The 22785-nt window shown below is 39.0% G+C and overlaps 1 protein-coding gene across 3 annotated transcripts in view; it reads right to left on the reverse strand.

Moving 5' to 3' along the window:
* The window catches only part of trim2a (tripartite motif containing 2a), a 26303-nt gene extending 4273 nt beyond the window's left edge, over positions 1-22030 (reverse strand). For 2 of the 3 annotated variants that reach the window (XM_014011442.1, XM_014011440.1), the window contains exons 1-5: positions 17699-17902; positions 2327-2505; positions 1478-1715; positions 1144-1295; positions 842-1022 (exon numbers count right to left, since the gene is read on the reverse strand). In XM_014011442.1, coding sequence (XP_013866896.1) covers positions 842-1022; positions 1144-1295; positions 1478-1715; positions 2327-2460 — 705 coding nt within the window. In that variant the 5' untranslated portion in view covers positions 2461-2505; positions 17699-17902. Of the gene's footprint in view, positions 1-841; positions 1023-1143; positions 1296-1477; positions 1716-2326; positions 2506-17698; positions 17903-21938 lie in introns of those variants that run through there. The other variant, XM_014011441.1, reaches the window with a different exon arrangement.
* Positions 22031-22785: the final 755 nt, after the last annotated feature.

Below are 22785 nucleotides of genomic sequence, written 5' to 3' on the forward strand. Positions count from 1 at the left end.
CTGCTGTGACTACTTTGTGCTAAAGATGAAGACAACCTGGTCATGCAGCAACACACTTACATTTAGATCTTACTGCCAGTTTAAAATAGATTAAGTTTGAATCACATAAAGAGTAAAACATATCTGTGTCCTTTTATCTAAATATAAAAACACAAACCAGAACACACAGCAAACTTTAAGAAATACGAAACATTAGAAAACCTTAAATATTAAACTGTTCCTCCCAATGTGGTGACATCACCAAACACACAAAACAACACAAACTCACACACATCTGCCCGTCCCCATCATCTCCTTCAAAAACAGACATCATACGGGCTCTTGTTCCCCAGCTGGAGTGAAACGAGTCATCCGAACTCCTTCAGCCGTCACCCACTGGAGCCAAGACGCTCTCCGTACGCACCATGAGCGCAGAGATCGAGGATAAAGCGCGTGCTCTACTTTTTATCCCTCTCTGCACCCGACACACCCAAAACAACCCAGAAGTTCCCACATGGGACGGCTCACTGGYGCCATCTATAGAACGTCACTGACTTCCCCCTGGGCTCTAAAGTGTATTCAGCGGGCAGTGGGTTGTAARTCATTAGCCTCTCATGTGTTATGACCCCCACCGCCTCTCCCCAAGCTGCTGATTGAAGATCCTCCCTCTTAACTGGTTGACTGCCCGTCAGACCAGCTGAGATCGACACAGAGCAGCAACATCAGCCTGATGAAATGTGACCAGTTAGAGGAAATCTGATCATCTAGCTGTATTATATTCAGARTTTATTGTATTGACTGGAAAAGTTGTTAGTTAAACAAAAGCAAGAGGTTTTAAGCTGACACACATCATGTTCTTCACCTTCTGTTTGACGCCGTAGTTGACCTCCAGCTCCATCAGCAAAACACTCTTGCGGACGTTGAGTGTCTTCTGCAGCTCGTCGAAGATGCTGTGGATGTCGTCCTCGATGGCGCTCTTCCGATTGGTCAGCTGCTGCAGGATATCTGACAGCGTCTGCAGGGCCGAGTCGATCTCCGGCAACCTGGAATCGGAACAGCGGTTCTCGTGTCGGGGGGTTTAAATCAGATGAGGGGCGGTGTTGGATTCATTGTGATCTTTAACTAAAGGAATGCAGCTCGCAGAGTTCCCAGTTCCCATCGTACCTCTTTTTGACAGCATTCATCTGCTCCTGTAGCGAGGCTTTGTGCTGCTCCACGACGTCTTTCAGAGGCACGGTGGGATGTTCTCCATGTTCTCCACATGTGCACTCCTGACACATGGCTGTCTCACATGGAGGGCAGTAAAACTCCATCACCTAAGATACAGGAAAAAAAGAGAGTAAATCAGTCTAAATAATGCTTTGATTTCCTGACTTTACTCTCAGCTTTATGGTGAAGTGACATAATGAAAGGAATAAAGACGGGCTTTAACAGATCTGAGCTACCCCTTTAATAAAAAAAAAAGATTATTGAGTCCAGATGAACTGGAGCATCTTACACTGCCTCCATGGTTGGGACAGGAAAGCAGGCATCCTGTAGCCACCGTGGCAATGTTATTAAGAGCGGCGGCCTCCTGGCTGCAGCTGTCCGGTGCTCGCTGCAGCACATCCATCAGGTTGGTGATAAAGAAGTTGTTCTGCAACGCCGCCACACCTTTCTCCGGGAGGATGGAGGTCTGGCGGCACACGGGGCACGACAGGGTGAGGCTGTGGGCCGGGATGTAATTCTGCAGGCACCTAGATTTGGAAAACAGTTGATGTAAAACAATTTGAGACATTTATGTTGTATAAAAAATACTCATTTTAATTTAAACACTTTTATTTAACAAACCAAGTCCATAAATGCACAAGTTTGATTTGGTTTAATGTTAATCCCGTAAGCAGTTCTCACTGAAAATCCTTTTGTAATTTTTTGTGCGGCTTCGGGATTCCCCCTTTTTAAATATACAGCTGGAGCTCCTGATGACATCACTCCAGATCAATAAAAGATCAAGTTTTAAAATCTGCACTCTTAAACAAAACTACCTGTTGCCAGGCCAGGTGATAAATCGCCAATTTTCAACAAACTACGTAACATTTTGAAGATGAGGAAACTGAAAATATTAACTCTTTATTGTAGAAATTCCTCAATGTGCCAGCACGAGTTACATCTTAGTAAATGTGACATTATTATGACTGTCCAGAAGCAACCAGAGTAAAGGGGAAAGTCATGTTCTATTCAAAGTTGGGCTTTTGTGTGAGAAACAAAGGCTTGTTAACAGAGAGGACCGACACACCAAAGGCAGCTTGCATCATYRAGTCGTAGTGCTCTCATTTCCCACGTTTCACGGCACCCTAAATCCACTCACCTCTCACAAAACGTGTGCAGGCAGGGCAGAACCTTCGGGTTCTCGTAGCGGTCCAGACATATGCTGCAGATCAGGAACTGCTTGTCGATTTGGCGGACGACGGGACTGGGAATAGTGGAGCCTTCACTGGCCATCCTAAAACTCTGTCATAAGAGTCCTTCTTCCTGTTAGTCTGCACCCTGCAAAGAGACAAAACAGTAGTACAAAAAGTACACAAAAAATTTRAATAAAAATCCAGTGAGCGAGGTGAATAAGTAGCAGAGTCAAGAGCATTGAAGACACACATGAAGGCCTTTTTGTGTAAGCTGCATGCTGCGTCCACTGATTAAAAAAAACATAGAAAGAGCTTTACTTGATTTTAATATAGATACAAAATAATGCATATTGTAAAATTAGAATTATTCTGCAATAAGCCTCTCAACAAGCCTGGTTAAGAATTAACAGTGGCAAAACGTCGACCTAGCAAGATGCCATTACTGTGCTGTAATCATTCTAGCCAGGCCAGTACATAGCTGCACTTTAAATTGTTTACATGGCTTCTAGTTTAAGCTGAGCTCTGTTACTAATGTTTGTAGTACACATAGATTTATATAATGTAGACTACTTTTTCATAATTCTGGAAATGTAAAGGCCACTCATTTCACAAAGCTGAAGTTGGTTTCCGATTTGGGAAATGACTAAATGGCTATTACAACTAATTTTTCACTACCTTGAGCGTTTTTAATCTGCTCTAGTTTAAAAACTAAAATACTTAAGACTCTTCAAATCTGGACTAGATTATTCACCAATATCAGACTATTTAAAAACAAATTAGAGTTTTGTGAAACCTTTTTCTGATTTGTGAAACTTCAGTAAAGGACAATTTCATCAACCTGAACTAGATTATTCTGACCAAAAAGCAGAAAATTTAAAAACAAGTTTGAGATTTGTRAAACTTTTTTCTGATTTGTGAAAGGTGAAAATCCCAAACTTAATTTTAATTATGAATATTCTAGTCCAGGTTTGAAGAGTCTATGTTTTGTGGTTTTGGATCTTGACCAGGTCTAGTGTGGTCCAAATGCATAAAAATGTCATAATTGCACTTTACTGAAGTTTCACAAATCATAAAAAGTTTTTTTTAAACAGTCTATTAGTGTAGAATAATGTAGTTCAGGTTTGAAGAGACTAGGTTTTGTGGTTTTGGAACTGGACCAGGTCTAGACTCTAGTGTTGTCCAGATGCATAAAATRGATAAAAACGATATTTACTGAAATTTCACAAATCAGAAAAAGGTTTCAGAAATCTCAAACTTATTTTTAAATAGTCTGCTGTTAGTGTAGAATAATCTAGTCCAGATTTGAAGAGTCCAAGTATTATAGTTTTTAAACTAGAGCAGATTAAATATGTTCAAGGTAGTGAAAAAAATAATTGTAATCGCCCTTTAGTCATTTCTTGAATCGAAAGCTGGAATCGGAAACCAAATTCAGCTTCATACTCACTTCAGTATTTAGACATGGATAACAAAAGCTATCTGCTCATTACATAGATACTGTACATGTACATTTTAGGCTCATATTTAAGACAATGTTAACTTAATTTTAACAATATATTATCAGTTAGCTGGTAAATGCATACCCTCAGTACCCTGCTTTATCAAAACTATAAAAAGTTGACCCTAGATRTCAACAGCTACCTTTAATGCAATGTGTTAGGTTGGTATTTGCAAAGAAAAAAAATGTTATACCAGTAGGTATCATATTCTTTGATGTTCAGGTTCTAATAGCTATTCAAGGTAAAACATCTAAGGTTCAGTTCTTCCTGTCTGCAGCACCTACCAAGATGGTGACACAAATTCTAGCCTTGTTAGCGTACACTGCACTGCTGTGAGCCATCCCAACGTTATTTCCATTTCAGTGAGCAGTACCCTCTTCTTAGGGGGCTTTCAGACCAAAAGTGACAAAGTTTGCACCGCACTCTGAAACATATTTATGTTTTACGAGAAAAACCTGTCGCAAAATAAGAACAGTGGAGTTCCTTTCATATTTCTCCTCAAGGTTAACGTACCATCAATATCTCACACTGATCCACAGAGAGCTGCAGCTCTCTAAAGCATTTTTATTCCTCATCACCGAGTTCATTCAGTGGTGATGATGAAACAAAACAAAGCAGCAACAGCAAGCAACTCTGTGAAACACAAACGGTAACACTGTTGCATTTGGAGTTTATTACGGTTTTATTTTCAGATGATATGTTTGTCTAATAGCCCCATGAAGGGTCTCAGGCCTCATGTTGAAGCAGAAGGGCAGGAGCTGACTATAACCAGGAGAAATGCTTCCTGCTTGACATAAAAGGCTTCTAAAGTGATGAATAATTGAGGAGGAAGTAAAAGAAAAGCACTCTGATTTCAGCACAGAGAGAAGCTAAGCCCTTCAAAATAAAATGACTCATTCTGCATTATTTTGTTTTCCCTTCAGCCATTTCCTGATATCATTTTCTCCTTGTGTGATTATGTTTGATAATCCTATAGTACCATCTCAAAGCAAACTTGGACACAGAAAGTATGTCAGTGCTTTTATTGTCTCGTCACACCAAAGACGGGCAAAGAAACAGGCCACCTCTGCTGCTGAAAGGAAACCCTGAGGGATGGACTACATGCTCGTTTTCTTTTCTTCTCTATTCATTTTTGTTTTAATTCCACCCTCTTCCACACATCTCCTCCTCTTATTCTCCTCTCTGAAAGCCGACCTGGGATCGAAAGTGAAGGATAAGAGGATAAAATTTCTTTCAGGACAAAAGGCTTATTTGCTCAGCATAAAATGTAACTTTTTGAGATGTTAAAAGGAAAAAAAAGACAAATGCATTATGTAAAAAACATTTTACTCTTCAACAAGCTGATGAAAAATAAATGAGCAGTTGAAGATTATAAATATGAGAATATATTTGTCAATTATAGGCTCCGTATTAAAGAAATAACCCACCTTTCTTGTCAGAGTTTTAAACTAAGAGCATCTTGCTGTTTTCATGGTCAAAACTGGAAAATACTTTTATGACAACCAACACACCAAATCTGAGCTCAATATCTGTAAAACTGAGTTACAGATGGGTTTGCTAGGTTTGATTACTGTGGCAGCCATCTTGAATTTGGATGACTAAAAGTAAATCAGTTGTAGAGATACATCCAATGATTATTTTATGAGAGTTCTAATAAAATCTGCTCAGTGACTCATGAGTTATTTTGCTAACTTGACAGATACACATGCTGACACACAAACAGGCAAAACTGCACACCTTTTGCCCAAAGTGGCAGATAATAAGAATAAAGTGTCCAGAYATAAAGTGATCTCAGTCTCAGCACATCCAGACTCGAGCTAAAGCTCAAACTGGAGGTTTTGTTTCAGTAACTCACCGGCCCCACTGAACAGACCGACGCAGCATCAAATGCGGCACTGATTCCCAAACAGAAACAGATCCTAAATCCTGCAGGCGATCACAACACAGAACAACTGAAGCGCTGCCGTGCTGACAGAGCACAAGGTCGCAGCACAGAACTGTACAGCCTCCACTCTTATGTAATCAGTGCTGCACGGGCAAAAAAGAATCAGTTCTACTGGACTGGACCATCACACACACACAAACACACACACACACACACACACGACTGTTATCTGGAATACTTTATTCTGAAAATAAATATTTTTTTATAATTTCCCTTTATTTAACCAGGTCAATCCCACTGAGATCACCCATCTCTTTTTAAAAGAAAGCCTGGGCCTGAAGAGTAAACATGCAGGTTTTAGGACTGTGGGAGGAAACTGGAGCACCTGAAGAAAACATGCAAACTCCACACAGAAAGATCAAGTCCAAACTGGGAACTGAAACCTTCCTAACCTTCTTGCTGTGAGGCTCCACTGCTAACCACTACTCCATCGTGATGACGATGCTGCATGGACAGATCAACAGGTGGCATTTACCCCCAAAATCTGCAAAATGATGTTTTTCCAAGCTTTAAACGCTTAAAAACACATACCTTAGCAGTCATATCAGTCCCAGTGTGACATGATTCCTCTCCTATCAGCGTCAACAAACCAAACATGAGATCCCAGGATGTGTGTGTGTGAGCGACGGCTTCTTGGTGCGTTTATGAGGGCGTACACATGAGCTAAAGTGAGACGGGGCACTGGAGCCGGACTGTGTTTCAGTTTGACATCATCCATTTTCCCCCTCCTCTCTCCACCCCTCCCTGCCTCCCTCTCTCTCCTCTTTCCGTTCTTCACTTGCTCACTTTGCATTCACAGCTTTTTCTCTGTCTCGCCCATTCATCCCCCCCACCGTCTGCAGGCTGTAAACCCTGCAGCGTGGCGCACTGAGCGCGTACAGCATCAGGAATCTGATCAGCGATCGACTGGCAGCCGCTGATTGAACGGATCAAAAATAAAACGGGAGTTAAGCGTTCCCTCGGATGGAGAGGAAGGCACGGGATGTGTCTGAGTGCGTTTGCTGCTGACTCACTGAGCAAGAAGTGACGTAACAAAAAAGAAAAAAGGTCTGCATCAAACACAGGAGCAAAAGGAAGTGAGGTAGAAAAGAAAAGAAATACACCTCATTCTTCACAAACAGAGACTCCTTTATGAACCACTTGTGGAGRACATTTGATTTCCTTGTGATTGTCATCTAGAAAAACAACAACTTGTTTTTATCACAGCACCAAACTGCTGCATAAAAACATTTATTTCTCCTAGAAATAAGTGTCCACAGTTATTGTACCTGAGGAAAAAGTGGAAAACTATCATTAAAGACATGACTCAGTGAATGACAAAATATCATTTCTGACTGGGTTAAACTGCATGTTTGCAACATGAATATGAAATATGTACAGCAGAGTGAGCTTAAAATCTAATTATTAATTACAAAAGGGGGGGACTTCAAATGAAAACATCTTAATTTCTCATCTAACTTGGAAAAGATTCAAACAGAACTGTGGCCCTTTGAGAAAAACAAGAAAACAGAACTTCAATAAGAAGATTTACACACTTCAATTTCTCCTGCTTTCCAGTACATCTTGGTAAACATTCTGAAAATGTGCTGTTTTGCCTGAATGCACCGCAGCTGTTCAGTGATCTCATCTAGAGCTGCAGCCAAACACAGAGAGCGCCGTCAGCCAGAAACACAAAACCAGACGAATCTGGAACAGTGGAAATAACTCTGTCCTGAAAGGCTTGTAACGTTGGCTAAACATCAGCCCAAAGTCAGCTGCTCAACATTCACTTTGGATTCAGGACTCTTTAAAGAGATTAACTGAACAACGGGTGGAGAGATGACTGATGGTGTGAGAAAACTGACAGAATTAAGGGCCTAGCATTTCRTGAAGGAATGCACATCACCCACTTCCTTTCATGCCAGAGTTTTAAACTAAGATCATCTGATGAGGACTGGAATTGTTGCTGCTTTGGTCAAACCTGGTTTTTCATGCAATTCTGCAAAATCATGTGAGACGCATTACAGCTTGGAGGTGGTGTTATGAATGACTCTCAGCTAATTACCACGTCAAATTTTAACTCRATATCCGTCAATCTGACAAATCTTTAGCTTGGATTGACTCTGAAAATTAATCAGCTGTATTTTCAAAAACTTTCATCCTGTGCTTCATCAGATATTTTGCTAATAGACAAAAACACACAGGCAATTACATGATTGCACTTTTTTATGGTGGTTGTCAACAATGAAGCTGTTACAGATAGTTCTCGCTAAAGAGGCTGTTGATTTCACTGAAATCAATAAGAAAACAAATGAAATTCTTAGAGGACCTTATTGTTGAATATAAGTGTGATTTTAAAACTGCTCAAAACTTGGCACCGTTTCCAGTTTAAACTTAAAAGGTCCTTTGATGGCCAAAAATAAAAAAAATTTAAAAGTCTTGTTGACTTTATCCAAACTCACAACCAGACCCTGGATTACTGAGAACCTGTTATTCAGAAATGGTTAAACCCCTGCAGGTACTTTCAGTAAGTGGTTCTAGTGGCCAGCTTTGATTTAACTAATGCAAATAGGCTACTCATCTTGGACAGCAGTACACACACTTTTAACTTTTATTTTGGCTTGAAAGTAAAGAAACTTGAAAAACATCCAGTTGCTTATGTGTGATGTTCTTACATTGAACAAAACAGCCGGATACGTGGATGTTTTGTTGAACATGCTACAGCCTTTGTTAGACGCCATCTTGCAATAATGACTTTGCAGGCTCACAAAAGAACTTATTCAAAAACCAAAGGGATGAGTTAAAGTCAGCTGTAAAGAAAACTTGCAGCTGAACTTGTTTTAGCTGCTTTACTTTCATATTCAGATCATACGATGCTTAAGACACTTCAAAGAGGAAGCTACTTAAATCCAGAGCTCCAAATAAAACAAACATTTTAAACTTCATTTTATTGCTGCTGTTTGAAACAAGACATTTGGTAGATGGCTCAAAATTATCCTCCTCCTCATTATAGCATTTTCTCCTGAAAATGTGTTCAGTCAATCAAATCCCAGGCCATTTTAATAAGTAGCATTTTTCTGCAGCTGCTACAAAAGTTGTAATAATGATCAAAATCTCGCCTTCAACAGAACCATTTGAGCCATTTTGTCTCAGTGAAATCAGTGGCTGTACAGAMCCTTCCTGCTGCAGAGGGTCACAAAGACCATCAACTGTAACATCACTATCTTGAACTGGTGATAGCGACAAAGCAGRTTTTTACTCTTAAAGGGATAGGCCTGATCTTCTGCAATGAGGTTCTGCAGAGAGAATATGAAATGACTAATATCTTACCTGCTGTAGACAGTGAACAAACTCCGTTTGGGGAAACATTTCAAGTCTGATGAATAGATGAGCTAGTCTGAGTGGGGCTAATCCTACAGTGGAGTGTTGCCAKTGCAAAAACAACTTTAATCTCAAATTTCAAGTGGCTCAAACAAACACTACTTTATAAAGTACTGTTACCAAATTCACACTGGAAGGTCATTTCAGCAGAAATACTATACTCCTGCCAGAAGCAGTACAATTAGCTGTTGCTCCAGATATTTGTTCTTGCAACGTATCTGCCAAACTGTGCACTCTGGAGGCCCCAGATAAGACAACGCTCTGCACTCGAGTATCTCTGTTTGCGCCTGTCCACATGTTAAAACACTGAACTCAGATTAAACCCAACAGCCGTGCAACGGTAAGGACACAGTGAAGTGTCTATGCTGCACATCTGTCAACCTGAATCTAGTGGGGCTGAAAACTGAGGCGCACTGTCCAAACAAGCTGCACTGAATCTGTGAATCAGTGACAGCGAGGGGGGAAAATTACTCTTTTTACAGTCAGTTGATCTTTGATAGTACTTTGAAGCTAAACAGTAACTACAAGGTTGCATTTTAGTTTGTCTAAAAGAAAAAAAAAGACTAAAAAAAGTATATTTCTTGACTCCAAGTAGCTTTCAGGAATCTGCACAAAACCCCAGGAAGTCATTTTCATTTCCCAGACAAAAACAAACTATTATTACTATTGTTTTTTGTTTATTTATCAAGTCACTTGTTCAGATTTACACAACACTTCCTGGTGTCAACAAGCTGGTCAACCTTCAGTTTTTTAGTATTTATCTCTAGTTGTAAATGTGGTGCTATTCCTCGTACAACCAAAAAATTATTACTTTTCTAAACTCAGAATATACTGGGAGTTTAATAAAAAAAAAGCTGCTGGTAGCTACATAAACTCTGACTTGTTCATCAGACACATTTTTCCTTGGTGCACCTGCTAATTTGCAAAACCAGCAAACAGAAACCCACAAGCACCAGTAAAAGGAAATGAGAAGACTGTAAAAAAAATGATATGCCTGACAAACTGATGTGAAGCTGGAACTTCTCTATCAAGTATCAAATTCTAGGGGATTTGTCCAGAAATAGAGGCATTTATTTTTTTAATATTTTCCTCCCACAGAAGCCAACATGTCATGCAAACATTTGTTTTAAAAACACATCACAGGTCCGCCCTTCCTTCAATTATAATGATTTTTCCCCCTCAAACTCTTATCTTTCCCTTCCATTTATAACCATATCTAATCTTTCCTGTTCACTTTTCTCATCCTTAAAATCCCAACCATCCCACTTACTTGAACTCCATGGTCATTATTTTTCTTCTCGTCTTCTCTATACGTAGGGGAATTTAAAAAAAAAACTGAAATGGTGCTCTGTCACCCAGTCTCATGTCTGATATGTTGACGTTGGGTAAAGTGGGCAAAAGGAAGCACACGAGAGGCCTGAGTCGTCCAAATAATCCAAACAGACACAGGGTGAGAAGACACATGGAGGAGGGCAGCCCAGTGGGAGGAGTCACTGAGACTGGCAGAGGCGGGGTTTAAATGTTTTTGCTCTTTAACCCCGCAGCAGAAGTCCCATAGGGGGCATGACAGGTATAAAAAAGAAAAAAAAACATGCCCAGAGGAAAAACAAGAACTGAAAGCTGAACTATCACAATGTGAATGAATTTATGGGACAAAAGTTCCAATGACTAACATCGCCAGTGTGCTCTACAGCAGTAGTTCCCAAACTTTTTGTCTTCTGACCCAAAAAATATCCATGGCAAAAACTTGTGACCCCAAATATTACTGGTATGCGTACACAAACTTTGTTAATAACCCTAAAACACAGGCTTTTTGACAATCTAAACAGCTAGTACACAAATATAAATCCTTATCTTTACTTATTTTGTGTTTTTGTAATAATTATAGGGAAAATATTACATCAGCAATTATTTTATTACCCTTTAAATTGATTTCTGGAGATTATCCAAGTTGCTTCATGACCCATAACTGGGTCCCAAGCCCAACTTTGGGAACCAAAGTGCAGTGGTTCCCAAAGTTTTCAGCTTTTGACCCACAAAATAACAGTAGCAGAGACCTGTGCCCCCAACTATTTTTGGATGATAAACATTTGTATCAGGTCAACAAAACATGGGCATAGTAACAATTTATCCATTTTAAGTATACTAACCTAACTCCTTTGTAACAACTAGGGCAAAAATGTAATTAATTCTGAAAATATTTTCAGGACCCCACCTTGATGTTTCGGGACCCCACTTTGGGTCCCGACCCCAACTTTGGGAAACACTGCTCTACAGCATCTCCCCTAAAAACGGCAAGAGTGTCACATCTCAGTAACAACAAAACTACAAAAGCCCTCTTATCGTTTTAAGTTAATCACCAAAATGAATAGTCCACAGGCAGAACCATCAATTTTATATAAATTATTGTATTTGCAAGGAGTCTACTACAAGCACCAGGACTTATACAGTAAGAGGTATCACTCAGTTTCTGGAGCCTCTGAAGGTATAAATGACCAAACACAAAGGATGCCTGGTAGAGGCATTAGACAGCATTAATTGAAGGGGTTTTACAGGGGATCAAATAGTGGATTTGCATGAGATCGGGTGGTCGTATTGTTCAAATGTCTGGCATGTGAAGTGTACAGATGTCACAGTACCTCACTGTGGGAAACAGTTGTGTGCGGACCATCTGTACACATGTACTCTGAGTCTTTGGAGCATCTTGTGCCATCCTGCATCAAGTTAGCTGGAGTACAGCTTTGTTCATGAGTTGTTTGTGGCTCTTTGATATTTTACCACACCGTGCGTACGTGTGTGTGTGTGTTGGTGGTGCTGAAGGTAATCCTGCCTATGTGTGAAGAAACACCAGCTGTACTCCTGGCATCATAATGCAGGCAGCCACAGGCTTTAACTTCAGGTCACCTCTTATAGTGGTTCTGGGGGGTCCTGAGGGTACAGCTCTACATCTGTAACATCCTGTGTCCACATGTCTTACTTCTCCTGAAACAGAATCCTGATACAGCCTTTCAACAACACCACTCCCGCCCACAGAGAGCAAGCATCATGTCCACCTGGGACCAGCTAGGTCCTCTGATACTTCCCTAACAGGACATGATCAGTTCAGACAAGCCAGTAAGAGTCTGCTGGATACTGATGTTAACTTGCTGCACAAGACGATGCAACAACTGGGTTCAACACAGAATCATTGCTGGTATCCAGGCCTGAGAGGGGGCCACACCCTGACATGGGACCTGCAGAGGGTCCATTATTCAAACTATACATTTAATCTGATATCGTTTCCATTCCAGTATGGTCACATGACCTTTCAGGATAATCAGTTTTGCATCTTAATGTTGTCATTTTATGTACATGTAAATACTGAGAATCCTTAATAAACAGAGCTGAAGTAATTTTCAGTTTTTAAAAGTTAAATCAAAATGTCAGAGACAGACAAAAACTACAACAATTTATCTGAATGGTGAGCACAGGAAGTTCATAAACCCATATCAGTTTAAATAACTCAATTCACCAGCTTGATAAAAGCTCTGTTTGGCCTTCAGGAGCTTGATAGAGTGAAGCAGACTAACAAAAACAAAAAGTACACAACTATTTGAGAAAGATCCACAACAAGCACAAGATAGATTTCATATGTAAACTAAACAATAATTTCATTCGAAATGTAGGAGAGCATTTCAAACTCCAGATCTAATCAAACATGTGTTTTTAGCATTTTTCAGTTCCACGTTACAGAAACAGTCAAACTTCCTGTTCAGACACAGCTGCCATGTGGGCAGCTTTCCTCTTATTGTTTGCATTTTTTGTTTATACTTTATCTTGGCTGAGATATTGGTTTCSTAAAACCAAGACAAAAAAAATGTTTTTATTTTACCCTCAGGCTGCCAACATCCACCCAGTATATAACAGATGTTTATGCTCTAAAAGCTGGAATCCTGTTTGCAGGCTGCAGACGATGTTTGAAGTAATTACACAAATGCATCGGTTTTCTTCTCATACATCYACTCCCCTCTTAGGTGGATTACTTGCAACTTTGAAAACAGCTCCATACTGAATCAGAAATGTTAGATTCACTTCTTTTTAAACACAGATTTACAACATGGGAGTGTATCGTGCAGGGATGACAGCAGAAAGATTATTCTGACTGGGCCAGGATTTATAGCCACAATGAGCTGYATCTCCTGCGCCATGAAGTATCCATACCCCAAACTGAAAAAAAAAAAAAAAAACATCTGTGCACAGTTAAATGAAAAAAAAAAAACACCTTGTTTCTTATTTAGGCTTTTTGCATAAAATTTCAGAGCAGTTTTTGCTCCTAAAAGACCGTCTCAACACTTTCCTAAAGCTAAATTATAAAAATCAGAATGAGAATATTTTACTGCCAACTAATCTGAAAAATAAACTAGAAATTAAAATATCTTGTCTGTAGGGATTTTATGTTTTTAAGAATGTTAATTTTTGGGGACTGAAGAGCTGATGGCACAAAATATAAAATAAAAAGTAACATTTCTTTAAAACTTGACACACACACTGCCTCGCACGCCACATTTTAAACACATATCTGACATGATCTGTTGGTGCTTGAAGTATGGGTTAGTCTCAGCTACTATTATATCAAATTTTAGTTGAATACCAGTAAAAAGTGCAGAGTTATAACCTTTATTTTTTTGTTGTTGTTCAAAATCAATTAGCTGTGGCAGCCATCTTGAATCGGGTTGAATTAGAAAAATAATAGAGATGTAGATGATCTGAGGCTTTCATTAAAATTTATACAGTRAGTCATGAAGCAATCATAAGCAAATACATGATTGTCCACCTTTCATCTCAGCATGCAATAAAAAAGGTGAAAAGGTGAGAATTTTCCCAAGAAGCATTTTGTTGGCATTTAAAAAAGGTGGGCGTTTGGAATTTAGTGACATCTAGAGGTGAAGCTGCACATTACAACAGGCTGCAAACAAAAACATCAGTCCTGACATTGGCTCATCTGGGCCTGTATTTTTTTTTTTTTTCATTTATCTAAACAACAAAAAAAATTCTATATACAACAAAATACAATCACAAATTAAATGAAAAGTAGCAGAAGAAAAAAAGTCATGATATTTATCAAACTTCTTGAAATGACTGAATGCTGTTAACAACGGACTTAACTGAATTTTAAAAATTTGTAGATTTTAATTCATAAATTCAAAGCTGAGCCTAAAAGTCAGTTATCAAGTGTCTCAGTCTCACTTTAAGGGAAGTATAAGAGTAAACCAGTGTCAGTATTGGAGCTGATTTATGACACTTTGCTGTGACTCAAAGCTGATCCTGGATGATGTCATTACAAAACCCCCAGCATAGACCAATCACTGCATCGAATTTCATGTTCAAGAATATTCTGAGCAATAAAGATAAAACTGTGCAAACCCTAAGATAAGTTCATTTTAAACACACTAATGTTCATACATGTCAAACTGAGACTGTAAATTACATAAAATTTCCTCTTTTGCATCATGAATACATACATTTTAAGAAAACGTCATGGATTTTTTTTATTTAGCTTTAAAGTTTATGTCTCAGAGCCTGAGGGAATGCTGAGCTTGCACCCTCCTCTTCCTCTCACCGCTTCATCATCATCTGCTTCGTCCGAGAGAACCAGAAAACTTAAAACAAGGACTTATACTTTCTGAAAATATGCAGTTTATCTTGTAGAAACAAGTAAACTGGTTTCATGAGGTTCTAAATTTACAGAATATAAAAGAAATGTTTTTATAAAGCATTTCTACCTTCAGTTATTCTACAAGCCAACAAACTGCAACTTTATTTAACAAACAATTAAATAACTTTACACATAATTACACTGATTAAAAAAAGAAGACATTAATTTCAGATTTTTTTCTGCATTCCAACAACACACGGACAATCCCATTTCCAGAGCCTTTACTGAGCTCAGTCCGTTCAAAGCCAGTCAGCTGGCTGACGTCCAGATTTAATCAAGCTTTATTCACTTCGTACCGCAGTAACAGAGCTCGGGCCTCACTGCTGTTCTCCACAGGTTAAAGTATCACAGGGCCACAGCAGCATCAATACTGCCACCAGTCCACACGCAATGGAAAAACATGTCTCGCTTTGTTGTTAGGATCAAATGCTGATGGGCATTACTGTTAATTAAATATTGACTTTTTCAGAAGCAGTAAATGTGGTTTATATTAGTGGTACTCCTGCATGTGTGAAAGGTTTACCTGCTTTGTCAGCTGGTTTAGGTTGACAGGTCATCAAAACCTCCTTCAAACGGTAAGATAAGCACTCCTCAATCAACCCAATCCAATATGTGTCTGGATTGCGGCAAATTTGGAAAACCTTCTACTGGACGAAGGCAATCATAACACTGTTGTGATCTTGATACAATATTTTCCTCGTCCTTCACCCAGACGTGTCAAAATGCAGTTAGATGCAAGAAGATTATGCCACGCCAGAACAATGCTACCACCACGGCTATCATGTGTGCTCTAGGTAGTTTTAATTATTTTGTCATGATCAACCAACAGCCAGGCATCAGGCACAATGACCCGTTTTGCTTTGGATTTTTAACAATTAAGCTCTGCCAGTGCACACGAACCCATCGTGGACCTGCTGCTCCCCTCCCCCCGGCTACTAAAGGACCCTGATTTATTGTTACCTTGATGATAAACCACCATGATCTTGTTTGAATGTTTTAAACATGCAGTATATCCTATGTGTTGCTGCTTGGCCAGTGTGAAATGGAGGTCCTAACAAGCCTCTGCTAAACACCCTTATAGGAAGTTTAATTTAATCTTTCAAATGAAGAGAAAACCATGTAAAAACATGCAAAACAGCATTCTCTGAGAGCCAGGACTGCAAAACACTTGGTGATACCATATCTTTAAGTGCTTTAATTTATTTTTATATTTTATAGCTACTTTTCTTCAATGTTTTTTAATACTAACATTAATTACACTGCATATCGTCAGAACAAAAGCTATTAAAAACATGGAAAACCTGGGAAATTTTGTTTTTCCTTTGTTTAATCTTTACACTATATATCCAGTCATCTGTTGCATACAGCACTTCAATTCATCAACTAATATTTTCCACTTCATTAGACCAATCTAAATTACAAAACTAACCAACAGCTCAACATACCAAACTAATACCATGAAACAAAGCTGCAGAAACATTATTCTAATTTGAACCTAATGAAGTTAAGAAAAGTTCATTTTGGATTAAAAATAGTGGAAGTTGGATATACTGGAATGTTTTAATACACAAAGAATTTCTGATAATATACTATCCGTGTGTTTGTAGAGAGAACAAAGTTAGCTCAGTGTTTCTAAAATCAGATGTAGACTGAATATAAAAGCAGTCAACCCTGGTGCCCTGATGTTGTACCCCTCTGTGACGTTTCAGAGATCTGCTGCATTCGTTCAGCGCCGACTATGAGGAGATCTCGCATCACTCCAGAGCTCTGAATCATCTCAGGGACTGTTTCTTTCCTGGGTTAGCACACAGCCACTGCTGCAGCACACTCAACCTCAGGAGGTGGTGCAGCTTTTACTGCATCACTCCCCTCTGAAGCATCCCTAATGCCATAATGACTGGAAATACACAGCTGCCTTTTTTGTTGCAGTAAATTTGTGTGTGGGAAGAATTTAATTCAATTAAGTCTGGCTAATACATGAATGCAGCCCCTTACACGTGTGCCAACAAGACCTTTATTAAACAGGAAAAAAATGTTTAAAACAAGTTTAGTTTTCAGATGCAATAGGTCAACTCAAGTCAGGTACATGGCATCTTTTCTCGACTGCAAAACAAGCTCATCAGCAAAACAGGGACTTGTCCAATTTTCTCTGTTGTTTCAAATTACAAATAATTGAGAAAAATGCTCCAATAATCCAAAGGCAAGTTAGGTAAAGACCAGCATCAAAGTTTGCAATGAACTGCTAAACTTCAAAAACCACCATTGAACTCTTAAAGACCTTTACAAATCAGTCTTAGTCGTGCATTTTAATGAAATGTAAAACTAAGAAATAAACAAAGAGCTGTTTTTTCCCCCAATGGCTTCTAAACGTCACCTCCTATCTACAGGGTGGTCTCAATTGCGCATGCGTAGAAGCAATTCTGGCTCTATTACGTCCCAAAAATACTTTTATTATTTTATACTTTTGTCTATAATATCAAAACAAACCTTAGCTGTCAGACKTTTTCTACCACGCACATCTTTTAAATAAAATAAAAGTCTTTATTTTTGCTCAAAGCTTGTTTAAAACACTCAGGTACGAATAATCAGTGCAGCAGCTGCACCTGTGTGATTCTGGGGTTTCAATAAATGTATTAATATTGGTTGCTTATTTTCCGAATTTGAGAAACATGGCCTAGCTTTTACATATATGGCCATCAGAAACAAATTACTCAGAGGAAGTTTTCTAAATGTTCATCATAATTAGAAGAATGTTTATTTTAAATCAGGRCACGTGACTCGTCTGAAGTTCTTCACTCGCGCTTTTATCCAAAATTATTAATCAAAACGAGTTTCCGCTCACCTGAACGGTGTCCTTGTCCGCATAAAACACCACAAAGATGTTTGAAACGACGACAAATCGTCGATAATCACAGCCTTTTCTGTCTCCTTCCTGCCCACTGACCGACCTGCCTGCAGCTGATCTGAGAGCAGCTCTTTCCCGCAGAGTGGAGGCAGCCAGAGGCAGCCAGCCGGAWGTAATCTGGCCTCATCCAGTTCAGAGGGGGGCAGGGGTTCACACTAACAGCACAGAGCTTATCAATATTAACAACACGTGTAAAAATAGCTTTCATATTTATGTAGTATTTATGTTTTTATTCTAGTCAGGCAGAAAACTAACTGTGAGTGTTACAGGCAGCTTAGCAGCATTTTGATGGGTTTATATTTAACTTCACTGTAAAAACCAGCAGTCATATTTACTCTAAACAGCAATTAATTCAGTGTAACATTCCACAAAGGGATGCATTAGCCTGCATTAAAAAAGACTGGTTAAACTTATTATTTTTAAAAGACTGTCAAACATGTACATGACACCATTTTTAAGTGGAATTAGAACATTTTAGTGTTTTAGCAGTTCGTGTTGATCAACAGCATAGCTAGTTTTCTCTAAGACTCAAGCCCCATTTACCCGTGAATAGGGCTGCCACAAACGATTATTTTAATAATCGATTAATCACCGATTATTTATTCGATTAGTCGACTAATCAGATCATACGTTAAGTGAATATAAAACATACAGCTTATCACGTCAGAATGCAGCTGCTATTATATAACCATGGTTAGATTTTAGCTATATGCTAACTAAAAATAATTGCTGTGGAAGGCAAGTTCTGCTCTGCAGATATTGCACAGGTTTCTCTTTCATTTTCTTAAAATGATCCCACACTTTGAGCTCCGTTGTCAGGTAGCCTTGATACCAGAGCCTGTCTGTATAATGTCTTGTGACGTCCACAGCCTACCCCAGTTACCACTACTGTACATGTGTGTCAAGGACAGAAAGGCAGATGTGGCAGTGGAAGGTGTCAAAGCAGTTTGGAGAGAAAAACAAAGTAAAGAACAAAAAAAAAAAGAGAAAACGATTAATCGATTTTTAAATTAGTCATCGATTATTTTAATAATCGATTAGTTATCGATTAATCGATTAATCGTGGCAGCCCTACACGTGAGGCATCACCGGAAGTGTTTGTGTTTTTTCCCAGTGCTTACTGTGCAAAAGTCACATTTGCACGGTAACGTGATGCTTGTTGAATCAGCTGATTTATTTGTGTTTCACCAACACATGCATGCTCGCAGAGCTGCAYGAAAACAGTTACATTCAAAATGGTGGAAAGACTTGTTTTTACCAGGGATGAGGTTGGTTTGATCCTACACGGTGAAAAGAGAGGGGATCCCAACATCCATCCATACATCCATACATTCTTTCATTATCTATACTGGCTTCTGCCTTTCAGGGTTGTGGGGGTCTCTGGTGCCTCTATATCCATCCGTCACTGTGTGAGGGGCAGGGCACACCCTGGACAGGTTGCAAGCCCATGCCTCATAGAGACAAATGAGACAAACCATTCACACTCAGACCTGGAGACAATTTAGAGTTACCACTTGGGTTATAACATTCATGGTTTTGGTCTGTGGGAGGAAACCACATGCACAGAAAGAAYGTGCAAACTCCACCCAGAAAAGTCAGGGTTAGATCCAGCAACCTTTCTTGCTGCTCAGAAACACTCATGTCTGCAGCTGTCCGTAGTGCACACGTGATTTCACAGCAACACTGGTCACGTGATGGACTTGCGACCTGTCCAGGGTGTACCCCGCCCCTTGACTGCTGGTCAGCAGAAACGCTACAGTTTCGTATATAAACAGTGTAAACAGGTTGTAAGACTCATTCATATTTATACTGTATAGTTTGAGATAATTTCTTTATGCCGATTTGTCTAAACAGTAGCACAATCAAGTTTTGTTAAAGCTGTTAAAATTTAGATTTCATTTGGGTCTGATTTACCTTGTGAGAAATGATGTACTTGTGTGAGCGGTTTGTTTGTTGATTTCAGTAATGAGACCAACGTCAGCTCCCAGGGAAGCCTCTGATCTCAGCAGCAGTTTGTAACTGTGATTTCTCAGTAAGACCCTCCCTCTTTTTCAAGGGAGTCTGTTGCCACAACAACCCTACATTATGCAGCACCCCATGAAAGCCTCTTTTTAGAGTGAAGAGAATAAAAGAAAGAAGAAAATTATTTGCATTCCTTTTTCTTAAGATGATTTTTAATGTGATACAAAAAAATGGTTTAGTATCTGGTTGCGTTTGAACACTTCATAGTTATTCCAAAACTTAATTCAACTGTGTGTGTTTGAGTTACAAACTACCTGCTTTGCATGYGGTGCACGATCACAGGCTCAGTGCAAAGTTTTCCGCTCCTTTCAGCGTTTCATCTCCATTTTGTGATGAATAAATGAGCCCAGAAACAACCTGAACACAACATTCAGTCATGATTGAAAAAGCCTTGGAGTAACAAATATCAACAGTTAAATCTGGTTCTGCCACGTTTTGCCATAATGTTTTTTTTTTCTTTTGGCTCATCCTCAGTTTGTGCAGAAACTGTCGTAATAGAGTCAGTGGCAAACCTACAAGGAGCAATTTCTCTTTGAAAGAAAAATACTTATACTTTGTAAACTAAGTAGATTATGAGGAAATATGGACTTTTTGGAAAAACTTTTTTCTTTAGATCCACAGCAGTAAAACTTGTTTGGAATCTAAATTTAAAGCAAAAAAAAAAAAAAAAGTCATTAGAAATGTTAAAACAGGGATTTATTTTCTGTTTGCGTCATCACAGAGGCCTGCCAGCTGCAAACAAAAGCCACACTGCAGTAAAACAACATTTTCTTCTGAAACGCTCTTTGCACTGAGGACAAAAGCAACATACAATGTAGAGTTTTGTCATGTGAACGTCATGTCGTCTGTGGCTCCCAGCCGGCTGCACCTGCTGCTGACGTTAGTTCAGTGGAGCGTGGTAAGATGAGCAGGGCGGCTCTGTGAATAGCTGCTGAATAATTAAACCTTTTTTTTTTTGTCTCATTCAGTTCTTTACATTTATTGTTCCAATCCTGGGAAGGAGATTAACATAAAAAGAGGAAAAATTGAGTAAAGAAAACTGAAGTAATCATTTTTTTAGCACTTTAAATATTTAGTAACCATATTTGTTCAATATTCAACAGATAAACTAAAACGTTTAAGTTAAAAGGTATAATATATTTATGGTTTTTGAATTTTATTGATTTCCTATGGAAAGTTAAAAACGTGTCACGATATCACTTCTCATGTTTCTTGAGTTTACTTTGCTGCTAAAAAATGTGCTTGAAAACAAAAAGAAGTTGTTTTGTGACAAATTTTCTGAAAACCTGGTCAGTGAAACTGTGTAGAATGAACAGACAACATTGTAGTGCAGCAAAACGTGTAAACGTGTAAACAACACACATACATAAACAGGTTCAGTTTATTTCCAAAGAAARTAGTCGTTGAACATGTTTAAAACAYCCTGAGATTTAAAACACCTCTTATATGTGTCGCTCAGCCAAGACACACACAACAGCTTAAAGCAGCTAATTTCCARCACACACATGCACACACACAAACATACACACACCTGCAGAATGTAAACAGTGCTAAGCTCTTGCTGCTAATCCTTGAGACTGGAGCAGAATGGGAGTTGGAAGCCCTGACCTGCTGATAAAAAGCTGCAGCGACAGAAACACCTTTGGTTTGTTTAAYGTGCTCAGAGTGGTGCAGACAGAATGATAGAATGTGACATTATGTGCACAGATTGTCACGGTGCATTAAAAACACAAGCTATTTGAAGAATGAATCTGAGTGATTCAGTAATGAATGCCTGAAAAGTATCATATTCTCCTTTTATAGTTACATTTACTCACTGCAAACTCAAGGTCTACCATTGGGAGGCTTATGCTCTAAAATCCTGCATGTCAATTTCAGCAATTTTGCTTAAACGTAACTTTTAAATCAGGTCAAAGTTACCTAAAGACAACAAGAAAGCGGTGTGCTTAACCGTTTAATTTGTGTTAGAGCAAATATTGACAGGAGAAAAATATTGTGGGGGYYWTAACCCCCCCAACCCCAACACAAATTATGCCCATGCAGATACTTAACGTCAGAGACAATTCACAAATCTGCAAACATTCAACTTTATCATGCTGTGYATCAGTTCCAGAAGCAGCAGCAGGATTTTCTAAAGAAAGTTGGTTTCACTCACCTGATTTAGTCGTGGAGTCGCTCTGACCTCCGCAGGAACACTGCTGCGGTCTCTGACTCCTGGTATTCGGCTTCATCAGGTCCACGATAATCAAAAGAAAACCCTGTACAGCAGTTATTAGGTGTCTCGTCAGTAGCTGCAGACTTCATGTAGCCAAAGGAAGGAGTGTTTGTTCTGCAGCAGGGTGAGAGTAAGGATCTCTGGGTGAAAGGTTGAGGGATTGAGAGAAGCTTTATCTGCTGCACGTTACTCTGAGGTAAACGTGTCGAGTCACAAGCTGCTTGACCCCTGGAACTGGAGGGACTTTCACTGAGCTTGTGACTGCTGGTGTTTGTTGAATATGTGTTGTTGCCATGTTAGAAGGGTTAGAATTTCTACTTAAGGATTTTGTCCATGTTTGAATTTTAGCTATCTATTTCATCAACCAGTGGATGGATTTTAGTCAAGCTCAGAAACTAATCACTGGGTATGTCTAAAAATCATTTAACATCTGGAATCATTCGAATTAAAGATGACCAGCACAGCTTATCAGTTTTAGCCAAACAACACTAACTGTAACTGAGTCAGTTTTACAGATGCTGAGTTAAAATTGGATGTGGTTGTAGTTGAGAGTGATCCCTAACATATCTCAAAACTATCATCACATCATGCAAAAACTGACAATACTGACAAAGATCATGCACAATATCATTTAAAAAGTTTTCACTATGGTTTTCTCGCATCTTAGCATAAAATGATTTTAATCTGAAACCCTGAAGCATTCTGAGAGGAATGATCAGTGGATGGAAAAGGATTCAGATGAGCAAAGAGCAACAAATGGGGAAATGAAAAGCAGGCGGTAAGAAAA

The sequence above is a fragment of the Austrofundulus limnaeus genome, unplaced genomic scaffold, assembly GCF_001266775.1.
Source record: "Austrofundulus limnaeus strain Quisiro unplaced genomic scaffold, Austrofundulus_limnaeus-1.0 Scaffold80, whole genome shotgun sequence".
Classification (NCBI taxonomy): domain Eukaryota; kingdom Metazoa; phylum Chordata; class Actinopteri; order Cyprinodontiformes; family Rivulidae; genus Austrofundulus; species Austrofundulus limnaeus.